Source organism: Mus caroli, chromosome 10, assembly GCF_900094665.2.
Source record: "Mus caroli chromosome 10, CAROLI_EIJ_v1.1, whole genome shotgun sequence".
NCBI classification, from domain to species: domain Eukaryota; kingdom Metazoa; phylum Chordata; class Mammalia; order Rodentia; family Muridae; genus Mus; species Mus caroli.
Genome location: NC_034579.1, coordinates 24,216,903 through 24,241,531, shown reverse-complemented (window position 1 = coordinate 24,241,531; position 24,629 = coordinate 24,216,903). Strand labels below are relative to the sequence as shown.

Here is a 24,629-nt window from a genome sequence, read left to right as displayed (position 1 = left end):
TCAGTGGAAAGTTAGGTGCTCCTCATAATAAAAGGATTAGTCAAGACAACTTTGTTGAATTCGTCCCTGTTCCAAAATCATCTCAGCAAGGCACCTGAAACAGCAAAATACTCTGTTCTCACTCTAAAAATAGGAACATCAACATTAAGAGCTTGGACTCCTGCATGAACATGATACATATCCTGCAAATACACAGTGTATTTTTTTCAATCTATGAGCAAGTGTCTGTAAGCACCACAAGACCAGCTTCATGTAACACCAGAGGCAGAAGATGAAAGGTCACTGACAGATTACACAATGCATTTTTATGAGATAAATTCAATTATAATTGCTGCGACTATTCCAGCCACAATTTAGACATAGGGTCCAATTATCCATTCACGGACTAGATCATTTATCATGTTTCATGATAATGATCATAAGACACATGGAAAAGTGATTTCTGCAGGTAACAAATTACCTACCATATTAGCATAGCTTACAAGTTCCTGTCAACATCGACTATGCAAAAATATGAGGTAATTAAATTTACAGTGAGCGGGAGTGCTTGACATGCAGCTTGCCTCCTTCACAGCTGTCAGAAACCTGTGTTGTTAAATGCAGCCAACCTGTTTGGGTGCAAATCAGGAATCATTATGACCCAGAATTCCAATAGGTACAGTCTGCTGGGCTCAAGTTGCTGAGATGTATCTTTCATCATTTGGTATTATTACTTCTTGCCACCAAACCATCCATCATGAGCGCAGAGACGGGTTGAAATGATAGTCCTGGACCCTCACATTACTGCTCCTTGAACTCTGTCTCATCCATCTTCTGCATCATCCCTGATTCACAGCTAAGTATCCGCTTATGGCTGCAAAACCAAGTGTGAACCAGTAATGCCTTTAACCTCTAGTGCCTCTCTAATAGTAATTGATTTCTCTTTATCAGGGAGCCACTGTTCAGAACAGACTACTCATGGCTGCTGATGCTGAAAGACGATTTTCAAAAGGATTGATGCACAGAATTTCAATAGTGATAAGGGAATGCACCTTCCTATGACAGGCTCCCGCATACCATTAGTGTTTCTATGTGAATATTTATCCACCAAACCCAGAAACAGAATCACAGATGCCCAATATGCCTGTGTGTAACATATGTGCTGTTCCAACAAGAAAATTATTCCTCACTATTTCAAATATGCTTGAAAAACATCAAAAAATTCGAAGTAACCTAAAATTCTGAAATTGCAAATCCAGTTTATCAATAAGAGAATCATAGACAAGCTTTAAGCAATATTCATCAGGCTAAGTATAATAATATAAGACAAACCCTCATTCATTCATTCTGTCTCTCTCCACAGATTGCTAGAACCTTCAAAAGTGATGCCGGTTACATAGCGAATGATGTACAATAAACTATTCCAGACTGAAGCCTTTAATTCAGCGCCATCTGAATGTTGTTATAAAAGTTTAATAAATCAAAATGATCAAAATGTTCCCAGTGGCAGGTGGGGATTCGGTTTCCAATTCAAATTCTCTTTAATATATGGCTTCCCTGACAGGGTACATTTCTGCCATCCATATTGAATTCCAAACAGCCCGCTTTTCATCATTACCATGCATCAACCAGCCTGGTCATGGTAACTATTGCTCAGCAATCCAGCGCAAAACGCAGAATGTCAAGCCTAGTGGGAGTTTTAACACAGGAAAATTATGACAGGTAGAAACTCTTTATCTTTCCATAAGTAAATATTTTCACACGATCTGCTGAAGAGAATGACATTCTTTGAGGAAAGAGAAATGCTTTGGGAGAAAAGTCCAAGAAGGAAAATCTCACTACATCTAGACCTTAACAAAAACCAAAAACAAAAGAGAAAAACAAAACAAACGCAACGTATTGTTATCAGCAACAGTCAAATACGGCAGAACAGACAGAATGGTAATGCCCTTTACAGAATTTGGCTGGTTTCTATGAAGTAGAACGTTGTGGGTTTTTGTTTTGTTTTGTTTTATAATTAATCAGGAAAAAGATTTCACTTAATATTTTCCCCTGTTTTTCTTTTACTTTTTTTTTTTTTTTTTTTTTTTTGAGACAGGGTTTCTCTGTATAGCCCTGGCTGTCCTGGAACTCACTTTGTAGACCAGCCTGGCCTTGAACTCAGAAATCCGCCTGCCTCTGCCTCCCAAGTGCTGAAATTAAAGGCATGTGCCACCACCGCCCCAGTTTACAAGGTATTTCTATGTGACTCTGCCTAGCTAGAGACTCATTAAATAGACCAGGCTGGTTTAAAATATGTGATGATTCAGTCTATCTAACAAGTAATAGGATTACAGGCATTTGCCAAAACATCTATCCAATTGGCAGCTTTTGACTCTACAGGAAGTTCATCTGAAATGTTGAGGAATGCAAACTTTAGCATTATTTATATGTGTTTGTATATGTAGAGAATGTTATGGATAAAAGTATCCTAACTAACTATATCAGTATAGTTTCATTTATAAAATTACATTTAACTCTGTTGAGTTTAATCTATTGTTATTCATTGTAATGCTAAGTTCTATACCAGAAGGTCAAGGCCTACAGTGTCTACATCAAGTTTACTTACAGTCATGTTTACTTACAGTCATGTTTACAAGCTTTTGTTGTGCAAACTTTGTTCCTTGATTTAATACTATTGGTTAAATAAAATTGGCTACAGCCAATTACTAGAGGAATTAGAGGTTGGTGGGTTTGGAGTAACTTAGTGGGAGGAGGAGAGATCAGAGGAGATGGAGAAATAACTAGAGTCTGGGAGGAAGCTACCTAGGGGAAAGGAACCATGAGCAAATGGCCAGGAGAAACAGCAAGTGTCTGGAGGACACCACTGGGGCGGCAGCCAGTTACAAGTGCAGATTAGGGGTGACCCACCAGGAATTGTAAAAGCTAAACAAAATAATCATAGTCTGAGTCTCATTTATTTGTAGGCTAGTCAGTGATAAGCATAAATTCTTTATACAACAAACTAAATGAGCTTTCACAGTATAGAATTTTCTAATAACATGAGTGAAATACAGACTTTTATTCAGCACTCACTGAATTCACCTTGTAAGTACTGTGTAATTCGTTTGCAATTAGCCCACAAAGCCTTTAAACCTGAATGTGTCCCTTACAACCAAACTGGATGTTTACAATAAAGTCATCATCTACTTGCTGAAGGAAGCCCTTGCCCTTCCTAACTCCAAAGTAAACCAAAGTCACACTGAGACCTAACAGAAATGTAAATGTCTGCATTAGTGGGCTGAAGGCTTGTTTTCAATTGTTGGTCAACTAAACATTTCTTAGAAAAGGCAAAAACCCATCTGTACTAACTCAGAAAGGAAATGGCTTTCTACAGTATCATGAAAACCAAACAGGCTAGGATGGATGAATTTATGGTAATATGCAAGTACACGATTTGCTTGGCTCTCCTGTTTAGGTTTGTAGCAGTCACCAATGTGTTTCTGTTTTCTGTGTTTCTAGGCTTTATTAAAGGTCATATGTACATTACCTAACTTTTAAGAAGATACAAGCATTTCAACTGACAAACAATTCATATTAAGTCAAAACTAAATACAAAAGGTGATCCATGGGTCTGCAGTAATAGGCAAAATTGACATTACTGATTTTCATGAGAACAATTATTCGAGAATGTAAAGGAGACACAGGAAGGACAACCAATGAAATACAGCAACCCCACAGCAGTGACATCACTGTGTGGATGCCTCAATTATGAATTATGTCTCTGCCATCATTGACTGACTTCAGTTTATCAGCTACAGGGCTTCTGTGTTGTTTTGTTAAGTGGGGAAAGTATTTTTTCTCATACAATTATAAATTTTACCAAAGTTTTAGTCAAAATAGATACAAACCAAACTCGCCAAAGACTCACTTTAAAGAGATCCGGCCAGCAGCCCCCAGCTAAACATCGTCTCTAGCGTCACACAAGAGAATCACCCTCAGAAAGAACTTGCAGATGCCCTTTGGGTGAGGATTCATGCTGCATTTTAAGTTTTGAAATGAACTTAGAGAAAGTAAATAAAATGATGGTGACAATTCAGGCAAAACATGTTTTGCATTCTACCGTTTTGGAGATTAGCCATCAAGAGAAACCAGTAATGCTGTCAGGAGCGATGGTATAGAGAAGAGGGTGAAGAGTTTAGGTTATATAAGTTCTGATTAATACCAAGAGTGGATTTAAAAACCAATTACCTTCCTTTCAAAAAAACAAAGATCCTATTACAATTTTTAATATTTTTTAATTTGGAAAGGCATTCCTCCAACTGGTTATAGGAGCTATTCAAATCTATTTCTGTTTTCTGATTATATAATACTGCAGGATTTGACGTAATAATACTCTTTTGCTCATTTGGAATTAAGGTGCATGCCAGGCATCTTGGATAATGGACCACCTGAGTCAGAAGTAGGTACCAGGAATAAGAGGAGACTCTGTTTCCTTTATCATCATGAAGGGTACAGTAGCAAAGCAAAAAAACTTAACAATGGAACTTTTAAAACTCCTCTAAACTTAGAGCACTTGATTTTTGCTGACTGCATAGCCTTTCCTACTTTTCTAAGGTCATTGAAAAGAAGAAAAATTAATATGTAGGGTATCAGTATGTTCTACAAGCTTCATTATAGTTCAGATTTTATACAATGTAGATGTTTAAATGGAAACCTCCAAAGAAAATCTTTAGGCTTCCTGCCCAGTTGACTAGTTTTTACAATAGAATTAAAGAAAAAGATCTTCAAGTCCGACCGTTAGGAAAAAAGATCCTTATATGAATTCACAAGTTTGACAGCTACGATATGAAAACTGGTTAAAAATCAATACTGTGTGGCATTAAGCAGGCTGCTGATGGTCTGGAGCTAGACACTCCATAGCCTTTCAAACAGCAGCTAGCAAAAGTATTAGTCAAGTAAGTCATTATTTCCACTACCCAAATGCCTTTGCTGTTAATAGAAAAAAAATGAAATATTCAGAAGTGATTGTTTTTAACTAGTATGCACAGAGAGATGATAGAACCAGGAAAAGAATATTGGACAAAACAAGATTCATTTTTCTTTTTTGAGCCAAAACTTACAAGCAGTTCCACTGGTTTACCTGAGAAGACAAAGGCCAGTTCACGCACTGTGAGGAGGGCTTTCCCCACAGTGGTGACACAAGCCTTTAATTCTAGCAACTAGGAGGCAGAGCCAGGTAGATTTCTGAGTTTGAGGCCAGCCTGATCTACAGAGCAAGTTCTAGGACAGCCAGAGATGCACAGAGAAACCCTGTCTGGAAAAATCACAAAGAAGTACCTTTGCCATTTCACTCCATCTACAGGATGCAGGGAGCAGGGACTCCTCAACTGTTCTCTGGCCTCATCCAGAGTCAGTCTGGCTGACCTCAGGGCATCAAACCATTGTGTAGTTAATCTTGTCAAAGCTAGAGAGTTTACATAATGACCATGCTCATTCCTAAAATAAATAACTATAATAAAAATAGCCTTAACATTCACATAACTCTGTGTTAGTGCTAAATGATAGTTAAAAAAAGAATCTCAACACATACAATTAGCTCTGGTTCCACTGCTGCTCAGCTAGTATGGCAGATTGTTCACCAACACTGCCATATTCCAAATTCCATATGTGCTTGGAGGTCATGTATTACTTTCCCTGAGAATGCCGCCTGAATTACTGTCTCTCTGAATGGAATGAATAAGAGCCTCTGAATCCACTGCTTATGCTCTGGAGCCCTAAGGATAGAAGTGTCATGTGCTTTACGTTGTCGTATCATTTTGAGTACCATTATCAAGCACACAATTTTAAACATCAGCAATAAATAACTAGGATGCAAATATTTAATGAATCTGGGTAAATGAAACTGAGAATCTCCCTAATCATAGCTACAGTTGACTTAGGCACTAAGGATCTATAAATGTATTAACTGAATATGTTTCATTTCCAGGGCATGTTACAATAGCTAATCATAGACTGCAAGATTTAAAAACCAAACCATTGCCACTAATAAACAAACAAACAAAAATTGTGATTAAAAAAATTTTAAAGCTAAAATGCATCAAGTGTGACAGTGAATGTCTGTCTGTAACCCATCACTTAGGGTTTGGGAGCTGGGGAACCAAGAAGGAGTTCAAGAACAGTTTGCATGAGAGTTTCCCAAAATTATACCCCAAAAAAGTAAAATGTAGACATATATCATAAAAATTTGAAATGCTCAATGTGAAAGAACTTTCACTAAGTGGGAGGTCGGTGTTTGTTGGACAGGTGGAAACTAATCTGTGATTTTGACGGTCGAAAAGAAAAGTTGACAGATGAGACAGCGAAGGAGCACAGTAACCAACACATGGAGTCATCTATGACACTTTGGCTGCGGGCTGCTGAACACCTCCCCACAGGCAGTACTCCTCACACTTGCAGCATTGCGGAACAAAAATGTCTCCTCTTAGTCTCAGATGCGCAGAAGACTCTTTCCAGCCACGGACTGGCCTCAGTTGGTCCCTTAACCCCCCAGGAGAATCAGAGTCCCGGCATTCAGGTGGGGAAGAAGTAGGAGGGGTAACAAGCAGATTCGAACACAAGGGAGTGTTGATCTGAATGTAATTTCTCAAAGCAAGCATCAGACTTATAAGTGACTTTTACACAAAACAGAGGAATGCATACATAAAAGCGAACAGGAACCAACTGGGATAAAAAAATCAATGTTAACAATTAGGATCAAAAGCAGCCCCACCTAAGGTCAGCTTATTCTTAGAAGCCAAGGGTTTCATGCCCATGCCATAATTACAATTCTAGTCTACAGTATAATCCACCTTCCCCTTAGGCCATTGTAAATTCCTGTGTATGGTAGTAACTCAGCTACTATTCTAAGTATTTACTCTAGTTCCTTCTTAGAACCTTCATTCTTCCTAGGCCTTTGCAAATTCCTGTGTATGGAAGTGACAGATACTATTGTTCTAAGTATACTTTGTAGACTAGCCCCGAGATTTCTAGCTCTATTCCAGTATATTGTAATGCCTGATTTCTTTCACTGTCTGTCAACACTCAAGGCTTTTCATCTGAATGAGTAACTTCTTACAAGAATTAAAGCCCAAGGTTGGCTCAATGAATTCCTAGGATATCAGAATAATGGTGGAGGCTAATCTAACTTAGCTATATGTCAAAATCAATCCTTAGATGCACTTATAATAAAACAATATTGAAGGAAAGCACAGAGATCCATTCACCGACTAAAGCAGGGACAGATTTGGAGCATTCATTGTATAAGATGTTCCAGGAGACTGAGTTTCCATGAAACTCGTTGCCTCAGAACTGTGTGTAGGCTTTTGGGCCGGTCATGCAGTCACCAGTGGAGTGGGTGTGGCACTTTCCCACTAAGGATGGACTTCTGGGAGTGGAAGATGTTATCGTAATTCAAAAGGATCCAGAAGCAGTGCTAGAGTTATGACAAAGTAAATTCTATTCACCGTACAGCTCTGACATTCCCACGGCTCTGGGAACACAGAGATCAATACTCGTCCGCAGGAGGATTTTGCAGTAAAAATTTCACTCATAACAAACAAGGAATAAAAAGGGCCGTAAGCATGGCCTGTCACTTCCAGTTTAAGAGAAAATGCACTAATAGAGTCTTACCCATGGGTCATGTTTGACAACAGGCAACACTATGCCAACTCTCATTAAAGACTACTCATATCACTGCCCCCAAAATTTCCTTTAAAATTACCATCTTTTGTGTCCATGTAGCAGGACATCAGTTTTAAACGTGGCAGTGAGAGATAGGACCTGTCATCCCTGCTAATTTTACCCATTGTTTTAGTACCAGGACAACTGACATCCAGGTGGACGGTTCTGGTTACTGATAAGAACCACTGATGCCGAGGGAGATGCTTTGGTTTGCAATATTTATTTGGAGATTATCTGGACAAACAAGAAAATGTACTCCTCCATATTGGTTCTTAACTAAAAAGAATATGATTAATAATTATTAGAGACAGAACCGAAAATATGTTGAAAATAAAACTGTCAAAAGTATCAAAATGGATACTGATAATTTTAGCAAAAGTCTAGCTAGCTAAGACAGACAAAGCCCTATGACACACTCATAATACAATATCATTGATATCAGATTAAAGCAGCAAACAAATTGGGTAATAAGTAAAAGTTCTTTTTATGAAAAAATAAATTTTATGTGGAATACACAAATTGTTTTTAAATGATATGAAAACAACATACATATTATGGACTAAGGAAAACTGGGCCTTGGGGAAAATGGTAGAAATACATGTAAGCAACATATTCTTACGCAAATGGATGGATCTGGAGGGTATCATCCTGCATGAGGTAACACAATCAGAAAAGAACTCATTTGATATGCACTCAATGATAAGCGGATATTATCTCAGAAACTTAGAATACCCAAGATATAATTTGGAAAACTCATGAAACTCAAGAAGAAGGAAGACCAAAGTGTGAATACTTTGTTCCTTCTTCAAAGAGGGAACAAAATACACATGGAAGAAGTTACAGAGACAAAGTTCGGATATGAGACTGAAGGAAGGACCATCCAGAGACTGCCTGACCCGCGGATCCATCCCATAAATAACCACCAAACCTAGACTCTATTGCATATACCAACAAGATTTTGCTGACAGGACCCTGATATAGCTGTCTCCTGTGAGGCTATGCCAGTGCCTAGCAAATACAGAAGTGGATGCTCACAGTCATCCATTGAATGGAACACAGGGTCTCCAATGAAAGAGCTAGAGAAAGTACCCAAGGAACTGAAGGGGTCTTCAGCCCTAACAACAGTATGAACTAACCAGTACCCCCAGTGCTCGTGTCTCTAGCTAAATATGTAGCAGAGGATGGCCTAGTTGGCCATCAGTAGGAGAGAGGCCCTTGGTCTTGTGAAGATTTTGTGCCCGAGTATAGGGGTGTCGCGTCCGCTCTCGACCAGCAAGAACGACACGACCACCAGTCCTTCTAACAGCAGTTTATTCAGTCCTGTTTCTTCTTGTTTATATCTGGGCCTCTCACTCTTAAATACTCTCAGTTCTCATCCACGCACAGCAGGCCACGCCACCTCACCAGGCACACAGCTTCAGCTAATCAGGGCAGCGGGGGCATATCTCCATCAAAATGGATTTACTGGTATCCTGGTACACCTGTGTAGCTCTCAAGATATTTGTGGTTTATATTGAGGAAGTCAGGTACAAGTCATACGACTTAGCTGCAGTCCCTGGCGTCTTTGGGACTGCCGCCACACCAGCTCCTCACATAGGGGAAATGCCAGAGCCAGGAAGTGGGAGTGGGTAGGTTGGGGCGCAGGGGTAGGGGGGGGTATAGGGGATTTTTGGAAAGGAAACTAGGAAAGGGGATAACATTTGAAATGTAAATGAAGAAAATATCCAATTAAAGAATAAATACCAAAAACATTAAGTAATAGGGAACAGTGGTACAACTCAGTCCTTAACTGCACGAAAATCATGAGGAGTGCACCCTAGGTTTGATATCTAGCACTGCCAAAAAACCAAATGAAGTGGAAAAAAAAGGATACTATAAGTAGAGAAAATGTAATTACAACCAACTAGTAATTTTTAATAAATGGGCAACAGTTTCCATGAACAGGTATGGCCTATCTGAATAAAGGACAAGAATAAAACTATCACCTGCCCTATACTAAGGTATATACAGTATGGGCCGGTCCTTAAGTGCCCATTGTCCCTTTTATAGTCAGTACTATAAAATTTGTTTTAAGTTTTATAACTTTATAACATTTTAGATTAGGTTGTTTGTACCTGTGTAGAATGAAAGGACTGTGTTGAATAAAACCTAGGATTAGAATTAAAAAAAAACAAAACAAAACAAAAAAAAGAGAAGTGTATGTGCCCGTGTGCACATATTTTGCTAGTTACAGACAAACTCTGAAGATGCAGAGAAGGTGCACCAATATTTTGCTAGTTACAGGATACCTCGAAGATGCAGAGTAGGTGCACCAGTAACAGACATATGTCCCTATAAACAGAGCATATGAAATACCTAAAGAATACCGAAGCACAGCTGTGCCTTCTGAGTTAGACTCATATGAAAGAGACAGCAATGGTGTTCCTCACCTCAATGCAGATCAATGAATTAGACCCACGTGGGAGGGTCTAAAATGGGGTTGGCACAGATGAGGAAGCACTCATTAACTGGAGCAGATAGCATATGATCTTTCGGAGCCAGGTTGTGAAATAGTATCATATTTTCTTGCTCTTTAATAACCGGGTCTATAGGTTTATGAACTTGAACAGGTGATATGAGACAGTGGAGTTACTAGTCATGTTCCATTGATGATAAGGCTGTATTCATCCTACACTGATCAACTTTTGTTTTATTTTTAATGAACTAATGGGAATGTCAGAAAAACCTGACATGGGAAAGAATGAAGTCATCATGAAGAGAGAGGAAATGTGGGCATGTATTCTGACTCCATATAGTATTATATTATTATGGTTCTGGGATTATTATCAACTAACCTGAATTTTGATTCCCTTCCCTCTATAATTATTAAATAACAATCTATGAGAATCAAGTACATCTTTAGTGTTTCTGACAATAATTATTCAGTATCAAGCACTATAAAATAAATCAATGGGAGAAGAAAAGATCTCGTTTCTTTTCAGCCCCTTGGTCATACTGTGATTTCTGCCTCTTACTATTTCTAGTTTTTCTTTTCTTCTCTAAATATGCATTTATTTATATTGTTATTCTCTTGAGTGATTTTGTATCTGTGGGAGGGTATTTGTGCATGAATGTGGTTGCCCAAGGAGGTCAGACAAAAGGGATTGGATCCCCTGGAGCTCAAATTATAGGTGTTTGTAAACTACCTAGTGTGGGTACTGCTTACTGAACTCCTGTCCTCTGAAAGAGCTGTATGCTCCTTAGACGTGTGATCTCTCCAGCTCCCTGTATGTATCTCTTACCCAATGTCTTCCCCTGTCTACATGAGTCTTTAGAACTTTTCTCTCATCCTGCATTTCTCTCACTCAGAGAAAACTCCTTCACAAATGGTTCCCCTGCTACAATTGCAGAGACCAGTTTCCATTAGATTAGCCAAATGTTACACAACTTCTCATTATTTTCATATGTGTCAGTGTTGACTGTCTGTTATCTAATTTAATGAAGGTACTTTACCTCTATAGTTTCATAAAATTAAAATTCATTCTTTCTCTCACTTCATTTCAGCTTAGTTGTCAACTTCTCAAAGGCACTATAAAACCACTTTCATTGAAAGAGCAATTGTCACCAAACATACCACAATGCTGTCTATGTTGATGTAAGATTCCTAAGATAGTCACTGTCGAAGTCCATACTGAAAGGATCCCTGTATTCTCCCTACACTGTATTCCTTCAACCTAAATCACTGACTGAGATAAAATAAGGACTTGTAACATTTAATAAAGGTAATATATACCTAGCCCTTGCCTATATTTTCTCTGCATTCACAACAGATACACCTAATATGGTAAACTCTCATGGTTTCTAATAACTTTAGATTCTAAAAATAAGAAAAAACTCATTCTAACTTCCTAAGATTTGACAAAGGACCAGAATTAGTGAACATTTAGGGGATAGGATTAGTATTGATAATGTTTACAAGTCTACCTGAAATAGAGTATTTACTGTGACCTTATTGTCAAACATCTCTTGGAATAAGGCCTATATTAGTGCCTACAAAAATTCCACTAATATCAGAGGACAGCTCTAAAGCTAGATACAACTATAAGGAAACATGGAAGAAAATAATGTACATTTCACCTCAATAACCATGGTAAAGCAAGATATCATTTGATAAGACACTGGTTGGAAAACTAATTTACAAAATTTAAGACTAGTGTCCACATGACATTGTTAGAAATTTGATAATGATATGTAATAGTGACTTGCAATGAAGAATACTGCAGCTTAAAAACCAGTCACTGTGTCCATACATTTCCATAGTTTGAATAAAGGCATGCAGTTTCATGGAGTAAAAGGTATTACCTCTCACAATGAGTTGAGCAAAATTGGAAACCCCAGAACCTCGTTCTGACTGAGTTACGCAGCGGTACAAATCCTGGTCAGTTTTTGTCACTTCTTGCAATCTGAAAGAGGCAGCAAATCTTCTGTGATTTATGTTCTTAGTCTGGGCTACGGGTATGTCTTCTCCATTGCGTCTCTGTGAACAGAAACCAATCTTTAGAAACAGGTTGTTCACCATGCTATAAATCTAAAGAATATCAGCAAGCAATATCTGTGATGAATTATTCTGGTTGCTAAACTATATGAAAGACGCCTGTGTAGCCCCACAAATTTTTACTTTTGTCATGTAATCAAGGAAAAGAAATGATATTGGGATATTTTAAAGGATGTATGATTGATTCTATGTTCTCAGTTTTCTGTAAAATTGTTACATATATTTGTGCATACATACATATATACTTACATACATACACACACACACACACACACACACACAAAAGAGTCTATGGCTTATTAGAAAATGAACAACAGTCCTTAATGGGCAAAGAAGCTGGTCTTGTTTCTGGTGCTGCCAAGCTTCCTAGTATACCCTATGTGATAGCCATCACCCAAGAAGCTGAAAACCATACCATATGCATCCTTATTACAAATATATAGTTTGAGCTTGCCATGGAATGAAAATAAAATCCTGATTGATGATTGAGACTCAACTTTAAATCTGTGCTTTTGGCAAATTACCATCTCTTTGGGATTAATGACACTCAATGTATACTTTTTAAAGAAGTAATTAAAAAAAAAAACAGCCTAAATATTCAAAGCTACTTGTCAACTTTGAAAATGAAAAAGTAGAAAATATACACTTGATATCATGATGTCTCATACAAAGCCAGTAAGCATAAACTGTAAAGGAGGGGATGGTAGATTCACTCTTCTTCAACTTCGTGCACTTACTTGCCAGCACATCTATTGGAGCCTACTTTTACAGGAGACCCACTCAAACAACTAGCCTTGTGGGACTGAGCAACTACTAGATTCTTGGACTTCCTGTTCACAGATGACTATTGTTGGGTTAGTTGAACTACAGACTGTAAGTCATTCCAATAAATTCTCTTAATATAGACAGTCTATAAGTTCTGTAACTCTACATAACCTTAATTAAGACAGATATATAGAACAGCCTTGTTACCATAAAGAAATGATGAATATTTGGGAAAATAGAAATTCCTCTTTTAAGGCAGATGGGGTGGGGCATGCCTATAATCCTAACCGTGGAAAAGCAGAAGCATGAAGAATACATGTTTAAGAATAGCCTGGGCTATGTAGAGGATTTCTGACCAATCAAGGCTATATAAGACCTTTTAAAAAATAAAACAAAGTAAAATAAAAACAAAATTAGAAGGGTCATTCCTGTTATATGTACTTTAAAAAGAATCACATAATTCCTGTGCTATGTAGTTTCATGTCAGCTTGGCACAAACTTGAGACATTTGAGAGGATGGAGCCTCAATTGAGAAAATGCCTCCAGAGGAGAGGCTGTAGGCAAACCTGTATGCCATTTTCTTTTTCTTTCTTTCTTTCTTTCTTTCTTTCTTTCTTTCTTTCTTTCTTTCTTTTGTTTTGTTTTTTGTTTTTTTTGAGACATGGTTTCTCTGTATAGTCCTGGCTGTCCTGGAACTCACTTTGTAGACTCAGAAATCCTCCTGCCTCTGCCTCCTGAGTGCTAGAATTAAAGGCGTGCGCCACCACGCCCAGCTTTCTTTTAGTCTTTTGTGTGTGTGAATGTGTGTGTGTGTGTGTGTGTGTGTGTGTGTGTGTGTGTGTGTGTGTGTGTGTGTGTGTTTAGGCCATTTTCTTAACTTGTAATTGATAAGGAGGTTCTAGCCCATTGTATGTGAAGCCATCCCTGATCAAGTGGTCCTGGGTTCTATAAGAAAGAACTCTAGAGCAAGCCACAGGGAAAAGGCCAATAAGCAGCAGTTTTTATATAAGCTTTACCTCCAGGTTCCTGTTCTGAGATGATCAAAGATATGGAAGCATAAGCCAAATAAATCCTTTCCTCCCAAAATTGCTTTTGATCATTGTGTTTCGTTACAGAAATAGTAACCCTAATTAAAATAGTCCCCATAAATGTGCATAAGTATTATAGTAAAGTATAACTGATTTGTATATTTATATGCATAATAAATAATGCATATATAAAATATGTTGTATGTATACAATGAAATATTATTAAAATAAAAATGAAGTAAATTCTATTAAAATCTACAACTTGTATGAGCCTAGAGGAGGGTATGTTAAATGAAATAAACCACTCATGAGAAGAAAAACAGTTTGATTCAACTTTTATGAACCATCAAAGGGTTATTCATAGGGGAGCTGGAAACAAGAGGGGAAAGGGAAAATGGTGATTAGTTCAGAACACTCTGATATTGTCTCATTTATAGCTGACAAAGTATTGGACAGTGATGAACAATATGAACATAATTAACACTGCTGAACAATATATACCTAAACTAGTCAGCAAATTTTGTGACTTTTTTATACCACATATGAAGATAGTTATTTGAAAAATTAAGAAGAAAGTGAGTTTACAGATATGTAAAATTGCTGCAAGTATAATACCTATGGATGATATGTTAATAACGATTCTATGTTCATATACATGCATATATATATATGTTTAAGAACTATTACATTTGGAATTTCTAAAATATGGCTAAGCTTGAGTGTACAATGTATCAAATATCTCTACAGTTATAATGAAGCTATATTAAAACTAAGTAATCTATAGGCCATTAAAACAAGTACTTTTGAAATGTTTATAATCCCTTAGTGTCATTGAAAACCTAGAATATCCAGAGTAGGCAATGTCAGGCATGGTGGTGCACATCTGTAGCACTACAGTTCGAGGTGGAGGTAAGGGAATCCAGAGTCTAAAGTCATTCTCTTTTCTCTTATTTTCCAAAGGGACATTTTTAATAACATGTTTAGGTTGGAAGGCAGTAGAGTCCACATGCACCTTCACAGACAGCCTCCCACCATCAGTACACAAACAGAAAGCTTCATTTGTTATCATTGACATGCTCACACTGAATACCATTACCTCTCACTTCATCATCCTTCAGACTGTGCTCGCTTCTGATGCTGAACAATCCATATGTTTGTACAGACTCAGATCCTGCACCCCAGTTGCCATGTGGCACGTAATGAAGAGGTGTACAAATGAAAGCTGTGGCTCTCCACCCTGGATGTTCCATGGTGACAGTTTTTATTATAGAGGTAGATGGCATGTCTGTCTAAGAAAACAATCTAGTCAGGATATCCTCTCCCTTCCATTTCATCCGTTAGAGCCGGGGAAATGTAAAATCTTTGGTTTCCTCTGAAACCTCCAGGGAACAGAGAAGTCTAACAATGACATGACTGTGAACTTGCTTTCTCCTGGAGGTTCAGGACACAGACAACCAACAAACATAGAGGTCTGATCTAGGAGGAGGCATTTGATGACACTGCCCAACCAGTTCATCCACCAGCTTGATGATGTCATGTTTTGGGGACAGAAGCTTGGTCTGGACTACCATGGCCATTCAGCTAGAGGTTTATCTAGAGCAGTGTGGGTTTAATTCATGACAAAAGGCTCTTGTCTTATCTGCTATGCTGCCTGTCCCTTTCTCAGGGTGAAATGCAACCTTTCTCCACACTGACAGGCACAGAGTGATTGGGGGTCTTCCAATGTCTGGATCCTTCAACAGCTACTACTGCTCTACCCTACAGAGCCCAGATGACTGTGCAGACTCTCTCATGGTCACTTAAGATGGGTACTGAGTGATTCCTAGAACACAATGATCCCTTCTCTGTGGCAGGTGTGCAGCCAGGCTATGAAGGTTTGACTGTAGCCATATACCAAAAAAATGAGACTTGAGACTGAGAAACCTCAAGGCCATTCTCAACTATGTAGTGAAATAATAAAGTTGTAGGCAAACCTGAGCTACACTGGAACCTGTCTCAAAGTGAACACACAAAAAAAGATACAAAAACCATGGGTAGTAAAAAAGATGCAGCAAAGAAAACATTAAGTGAAAAATCTTTAGACTTGAATTTGAAAAGTCAATATGAATTATGAAACATTTTTGGTTTTAAAATATGTGTGTGTATGCATGTGTCTGTGTGTATATCTCTCATTGAAAAGGTCTAGCAGGGGAAATCCCACAATGCCTAGATTATTGCCTTGATATACATTTTATCAATTAAAATATGAAAAGGGACACCATAGGAGAAAGACTGATTCCTGATTGACAGGAATTGTAGAACAGCTCCCTAAAACCAGATGCAAGGAAACTCACAAGACTACTAAGGTCAGGGTTAGGGGACTCAGGAGATAAGATGGTGTCATAGAGCCCAGAAACTAATAGCTGATGCTTAAAAAATAGAATCCAGTGAATTCTGAGATCACAGTGCATTTTTAAAGTTAGGTGTTCATAACAACACTGAAAGAAACTGAAGCACTACTCTTTGGGGCACAACAAAGCATCAACTTGCCATACTGAGAACTAACAAATAAAGCAAAGATTTCAGGGGCATCTCCTGGGTCCTTACAGATCATATCAAATTGAAATGGAGATTAGCCATGGCAGGATATGCGGCTGGAGTGTTTTCAAATGCATGCTAAGTGAAAGCAGAGAGGCATGGGAGGGTAGAAAGAGGGTCAAAGGAACAAAGAAGAAGATGGGAAATTCAAAAATATTATGTATAAAAATAACATTAATGAAGTATACTACTTTGGATGGGCCTTTTAAAAATGAGCAAATCACAAAATAAACAGAAAAGAAATAAAATGAAAAATGAGGTTAAAAAACATGATTTTCTTTCTTTCTTTTTGCAGGATATACTTTAAAATATTCTGTTTTTCAATTTTTAGTAGATATTTTCTTTATTTATATTTTAAATGTTACTCCTTTTCCTAGTTTCCCCTCCAAAAATCCTCTATTCCCTCTCCCTTCCCCTGCTCCCCAACCCACCCACTTCCATTCCTGGTCCTGGCATTCCCCTATATTGGAGCGTAGAACCTTCACAGGACCTAGGGCCTCTCCTCCCATTGATGACTAACTAGGCCATTCTCTATTACATATATAACTAGAGCCACAAATTCCACCATGTGTTTTCTTTGATTGGTGGTTTAGTCCCAAGGAGCTCTGAGGGTACTGGTTAGTTCATATTGATGTTCCTCCTATGTGGCTGCAAGACCCCTTCAGCTCCTTGGGTACTTTCTCTACCTCCTTCATTGAGGACCGGTGCTCTACCCAATGGATGACTGTGAGCATCCACTTCTGTATTTTCCAGACACTGGCAGAGCCTCTCAAAAGACAGCTATATCAGGCTCCTGTCAGTAAGCTCTTGTTGGCATCTGCCACAGTGTCTGGGTTTGGTAAAACCATGATTTTCGACAAGAATTATTAAGGACTTTAAGGACTAACAGCGCTAAGAGAAGGAGAGATGGGACCATTTGGACTTTGCTATCATACCAGATACCACTTACACTATGATTAAAGGATCAGATTTGACCCCAGACCACCTGCAAATTCCTGAAAAATACAGAGAAAATGGAACCATGTTGACCTGAAATCAAATAATTGGCAAAACAAAGACTAAGAAATTATACTATAAGAGATCTAAGGAGTACTTAATAGGTAAACAATGAGGAAAAGAAAAGGAGGAAAGACCTAAGGATTAAGGGGCTTATTTGTTTTAAGTCACTAATTCCACATTACAGTGAGCAGTGACTTATTTCAATGTCATGACAGTGATGGCTGGAGATGTAGCTCAGTAATAGAAGTCTGCTCTAGATTTTTGCACAAGTATACATACAAGCATTCTCTATCTATCTATCTATCTATCTATCTATCTATCATCTATCTATCTATCTATCTATCTATCTATCTACCAATCTATCTCACTACCCCCCAAATCAGAGTCATATTTAATTAGAATGGCTTTCACTATGTATATTTTATTGTACTATAAAGTGATCTCATAAATATTACATCTACATATTGATCTGCCTTTCAGATTGGTAGAATCAACAAAGATGTTTGAAAATAGCACAATGAAATATATTACTTTGATGAGAGGAAATCTTGGAAAAAGATAAGGAAGTAAAACACATATCACACATTACTCTGTTATAATACCTGGTTAATTTTGGACATTTCACCTAGGTTATATAACTATTTTTAAAAATCTATGGTACTAAACTTTATAATGAAATTATCAAATGCAAAAAGAGTAATATCCCTAAATTTACATATCATGAATCTTCCCAATGCTCACAGCACGTACACACATCTAAAGATGCTAAAATATCCATGAAGGCAGGAAACAATGTGTGAACTATAAAAATCAAATGATCCAAGGGGAAACAACTGGCTATATTAGGTGGCAGCTACTAGTAGTAGCACAAAGCCTCTTGGGTGGAACAGAATTCGGTGTAAAGCCAGAGATGCCTAGAAGAATCATTATTGTTTAATGAGAAAGTCCACAGAGACAATTAGAATTAAATATCAGGCTAGACTCCATCTATCAACTTAGGTCAACAGTAGGCAACAAGAAGTTAAGACTCTATGAAAGAAAGAACTATTCTTACTCCTGTTCTGAGAACAGTGATTCAGAAGCATCCAGAAGGTGAGAGGCACCTGGAGTTTTCCAAAAAGTTCATTCTCATAGACAACATGAAGACCATCAAAGGCTTCAAGTAACTATCCTACCAAACCTTACTGTGGTATAAAAGCCAAAATCCATTAAAATGTCTCATCCCTTATTCTTATTTAAGATCATTTGTATGAAGGCCGTTATGAAGGTGGAAAAAGAATGAAAATAATCAATGGTTCTAATGACCAGTTAGTTCAAGCCAGAAACAGACTAAGTATAAAAGTAAAACCTTGAGGCTTAGAGGATTATACTATACAGCATTCACATTTCCTCAAAATCTGTTAACTGTTACCCACTGGATCCAAAACCATTCATCTTCTTTAATCTGTGCCTCCTGCAGACTTTCCAATTTGACTGCACTGCCCAGTCTGAGTCGTTTATTGCCTAATGTCAGTCCTGCCAACAGCAGCTGTTGCTACTTCCAATTCTGTTCATGTCCTTACGTGATCATCCATCTTATTTACCACCTTTTCTCACCGTGATCTCTCAGTGAGATCCTTCTTATATGGCTGCCCCACTTCACTCAACTGAACGGATGTGTTGTGTCTTCTAACCCTATAGCAACAGCCTACAGATCTTCCCTTCTGTGCATCTTGTGTGTGCTGAATTCCAGCTCTTGAGCCAAGGTTTCTCTAATGATCTCACCAAATGCCCCAGTCTTTGGTGCTTACTTTCCTCTCTGAAATGATTGAGGTCCCTGTCTCAATCATCTCTTGAGATTAAAAGACCCTAGGTAAAAAAAAAAAAAAAAAAAATCAGCCTTAGCTGTGAATGTTCTCCGGCATGAACATCCTGGAACATGCCTGGATCCCTAGGCTCTGGACACTGCTTTCCATCAGCTTGTTCAGGTCTCAGCAGCCCACAATTATAGGACTCAGAATTCAAATCAGTTCATATGATTGAACACATAGCTTTAAAACTTAAGACCAGATTACTGCATTTTGGGGTATATAAAGAGTAAATTATATGGTGCTTGTATTAACCCCTAAAAGCTGAGAGTTTACATATCTCACTGCATCTTCCATAAACTTCCAAAACAGGTATCACCAAGAAAACAAATGATAACAACTACTGAAGAGAATGTTGGCAAAGAAAACAGTTAGCCACCATATCTACTGTAGGCACTAAAAATGACCATATGATACAGCCATGCCGCTCCTGGACATGTACACAAAGGATTCTCCATCCTTCTATAGAGATGCATGCACATACATCTTCATTGATGCTTTATTGATAATAGCTAGGAAATAGAATCAGCATAGATATCATCGTTATAATCATTCTGACATCAGTTTTTCATATTTACTCTCTGTCTTAATAACATGCTATCTTTGCTATTCTAGTATTTCAGATGCACATGAGAGTTTACAAATCAATTATCTATAAATGTCAGAAGTTTGAAACCTCTGACCTCCAGACTCTTTTCAATATATTGATTGCATTTCTCTCTTTCCAACTTCTTATACAATGAATGTGAACTGACCAGGTATTAACATATGTAATCAGGTTAGCTTTGAAAAGTACCCTTCAAGTTATTTCTGGATGAATTTTGCAATATAAACTATGCTATGGTAATGTTGATCAATTTCTTCAGAAAGCTTTTCTTTTCTCATTATAATTAATGCTAAAATTCAAGATATTTTCTCTAAATGAAATAGTATCTATCGTGAACAGTAAAATCCCTAGAAATGGATTATGCTATAAGTTCCAACTACTTCCTAGGATGGTGGAGAGGAGCCTTCAACAATGCTTTGGGAAACCGCTGAAGGCAAATAGGCATTTGGACTGGGCAGGAGTGCAGTTGCTCAGATGAAGATTTTTCATATTGACCCCTCAATTTTCTAAAGCTCAGGTCTCATATTTTCACTTACATGTAAATGTTCATGTGCAGTAGAGGGAGGCAGTTGTGGCAACTGAGCCACCATTTTAAATACTACATGACCAGAAGTTTCAAACCCACCACTTTTATTGACTCACAGCTGGCAACAGCTGGGACTTGAAGAGGTCAGCCTCTCTCTAGTTGTTTTGCAAAGCAATTTGCATCTCATTTTACTAATTTCACTCTCCAATTACTACTCTCAAGCCATTGCCTAAATTATCTGTTGCTCCATAAGGAATGACATTTCCTTTGGCTGAGAAACTCACTGTATCACACGACTTTAGCAGCAATGTGCCTCTCTCACCAAGGGCAAAGCGGTGGCTGACTCTCTAGTTTTGGCAGGCCCACTGAAGAGGCACCAGGCCAGTGCCTGCAGAGATTACTGACAGATTGGCCCAATTGCCATGGCTCTGACTACAGTCTGCATAAGATTACCAGTAACATATTACACAGCCTCATTTGAACTCACCAAAACAAATGGTGCCACCAAACCAATACACGTATTGCGCTCCATTCAATAAATCCACTCATGAATTTCTATGCCCAGTTCAATGATGCCTGCCTGCCAAGCTCTGTGATGATGGATGGCGTCATTAGCATTTCGGTTTTACACAGAGCCTGAAGCCAAAGCATATGGTCTGACAGATGTTCCAGCAATGGGCTCTATTTGATTTGCCATGTAGCTGTCCACTTATACTGGACCTTCATGAAAGAACTGCCATTTATTCATGACAGGATGACCCATTTCAACCTTCCTCTATACGTAAATTATAAGGTATCCTCAGAATACCAAGGACAACCTTCTTTTATATTTTAGTGAAATTAATGGTTACAAATTACCTTGGAGCATAACGGAACCATTTTAGGTGGCAAGATTTTCAAAGATTGGGGCATTGCCATCAATATGATGATGAGTTCAGTCAGTAAGTGGAACACTAGAAAAGTGTGGTGTGTTCAGTATTCCCCATTTTTCTTTCTTTAGTTAAAATGTATACTGTAGCATTGAGCAGGTGTTAACTCTTGGATTACAGGAGCACACCCACTGACCCAAAGTTTCATCTACGTTCTTTCATGATCATGGCACCCCAGAAAGTTGCTCAGTCCCAGTCTAGTTCACATTTCCTATACATGACCAGGATTTGGGGCTGGAGAAATGGCTAAACACTTAAGGGCAACTGGGACCTGAATTTGCTTCCTAGCACCAAGAATGTGGCTCACAACTGTCTGTCACTACAATTCCAAGGGATCCAATGCCCTCTTCTGACTGCCATGGATGCCAAACATAAACACAGTATACATATAACGACATACAGGCAAAATACTCATATACATAAAATAAACATGTTTAAAAAGTCATGAAAAGGCCATTATTTTTTTAATTTTTGTGTTACTTTTGTTATTGGATATTTTCTTTATTTACATTTCAAATGTTATCTCCTTTCCTGGTTTCTCCTCTTTAAATCCCCTATCCCATTCCCCTCTCCCTGCCCCTCCCCCCAAATCTACCCACTCCTGACTCCTTGCCCTGGCATTCCCCTACGCTGGGGTATCTAGCCTTCACAGGACAAAGGGCCTCTCCTCCCATTGATACCCCATGCAGCAGACCCTCTGGGCCCCTTTGTCTTCGTGGAACTGGTCTCTAGTCACAGGTGGTCAAAGCGTCGGATGAATTTGACAGACAGATGCACACAGGAGAGGTTGTGTTGGATCTGAATGTATTTTGTCAAGTCAAGCATCAGACTTTTTATGCAGAAGACAATAAGGAAGTTGGGTGACATACCCACAAGTTACAAATGAGGTAGAACAATACGTAGAACAGAGGAATGCAAACACAAAAGGTCTAACAGGAACTACCTGGGATAGAAATCATTGTTAACAACTGGAATCAACAAGGGCTCCACCTAAGATTCACTAATCTTAGAAGCCAGGGTCAAGGGCTTTGCACCCTTGCCATAGTTCCTATTTTAGTCTATTGTATAGTCCACCTTCCCCTTAGGCCATTGTAAATACAGGTGTATGGGTGTAACTTCGCTATAGTTCTAAGTATCTATTCTGGTTTCTCCTTTGGTCTGAAACTTCCTTCTTCCTTAGTGATGGTAAATTCCTGTGTAAGGGAGTGACTTAGCTTTTACATTCTTACTGAATTTCAAGCCCGTGGTCTTGCTCAAGGACATTCTAGGACTGTTGGAACACTAAGGCTTTAGCTATGTCAGAATTCAATCTTAAAAGGCACTTAGAGTAGGATAATACTAAAAAGAGAGCACATGGATCCATACACTAGACTAACTTGGGAATGGAAAATTAATGTATGGGTTAGAGAGAACGCCAGACTCCAGGAGCGAGTTTCTGTGAAACTCTTGCCTCAAGAGTAGCTTTTAAGCCTCTCGGCTTGTCAAACCAAAGTGCCATCCTCTGCTACATATGCAGCTGGAGTCATGGGTCCCTCCATGTGTACTCCTTGGTTAGTGGTTTAGTCCTTGGGATCTCTGGGGGGTCTGATTGGTTGATATTGTTGCTCTTAATATGGGGTTGCAAACCCCTTCAGCTCCTTCAGTCCTTTCTCTAACTCCTCCACTGGGGACCCTGTGCTCAGTCTAATGTTTGGCTGCGAGCATCCACATCTGTATTTGTCAGGCTCTGACAGAGCCTATAGCAGGCTCCTGTCAGCAGGCAATTTCTGGCATCCACAATAGTGTCTGCATTTGGTGACTGTATATGGGGTGACTGTATATGGGATGCCCAGGTGGGGCAGTCTCTAGATAGCCTTTCCTTCAGCCTTTCCTTTTCCTAAAGGCCATTATTTTAACTCCTCATTTTCTGTGTTCAAAAGTTAATGCAAAGGTGATCATATGTACTGAATTAATTTTATTCTCTCCCCTATTTAAAATATATGGTGGTGGCATTCCATACATGTACAATACCTGGTATGTGTACTGTTACACACACCAGCAGTTAAGTTTTTATTGTTAAACACTAGAGCAGTATCCTATTGCTTGAAAGCAACCAACCTGTTGATAAATTCTACTGTTAAGGATACTTAGAAATTTTAAGTTATTAATTATTATGAATAAATATGTTATAGACATTTTTAATATCTTAATTAAGAAGTGCCTTAATATCTCTTGAGTCAATATGTAAAAAGGTGCAGCGGCAGCATGTTGGTCAGTGGCTTTCTCTCTGTCCATTTGGAATCAAGTGACACATATGCTAGGCTAGCCTCAAACCTATGTAGATGGTAACCTAGATTGACTTGAATTTGCTAATCATTGTCTTGCTTACTGAATATTGAGACTCAAGCCTACACTTTAGCCAACCACTCTACCAACTGAGCTGTATAAACCCACGTCCTATCTACTTTCTCCTCAATCACTTTAACTGATATTTATATTTCTTGGGGTAAAGAAAAGCACAAAAAAGAAACATGAACAACATCAATTTATAAAAGATGTAACCTCATATTAGTTTCCTACATGAACATTCCCTGTATTTGTCTCACAAATACGGGCAGATATTCAAAAATGACTTCAGTATATGTGTAAAATTCTACTGGCATTCTTAATTCTTGTTATCCTGATCATAAGCCTTTTATTGTGAACTACTAATTTTCTAAAATTGAGAGTTTCTTAGAAATACAACTAAAAGCTTAAATAGTGCTGGGAATGAAAAACATGTACATTTTGGGATAGCATTGGAAATGTAATTGAGAAAAAGATGTAATAAAAAAATAGTTTTATATGTTAAAAAAAAAAGAAAAACATGTACAAAAAATTAATGTCGATAATTTGCCAAAACTGTTTAGCATTTAAGCCTAGAGTACATGTGAGTTCACTGGGCTTCCTGAAAGGAGAGGAAAGTGCTTTACAAAAGATGACAGGCGTTATCCTATGTCTCCTTTACAATATCTTAAAGTTTATTTTATACATATGAAAACATGTATTTTAAAAAATTTCTCCCAGCCGGGCGTGGTGGCGCACACCTTTAATCCCAGCACTCGGGAGGCAGAGGCAGGCGGATTTCTGAGTTTGAGGCCAGCCTGGTCTACAAAGTG

The 24,629-nt window shown here is 38.3% G+C and overlaps 1 protein-coding gene across 1 annotated transcript in view; it reads right to left on the bottom strand.

Moving 5' to 3' along the window:
- Ptprk (protein tyrosine phosphatase receptor type K) overlaps positions 1-24,629 on the bottom strand; it is a 509,254-nt gene that overhangs the window by 219,120 nt on the left and 265,505 nt on the right. The window contains exon 6 of the mRNA XM_029482632.1: positions 12,022-12,196. Coding sequence (XP_029338492.1) covers positions 12,022-12,196 — 175 coding nt within the window. The remainder of the gene's footprint in view (positions 1-12,021; positions 12,197-24,629) is intronic.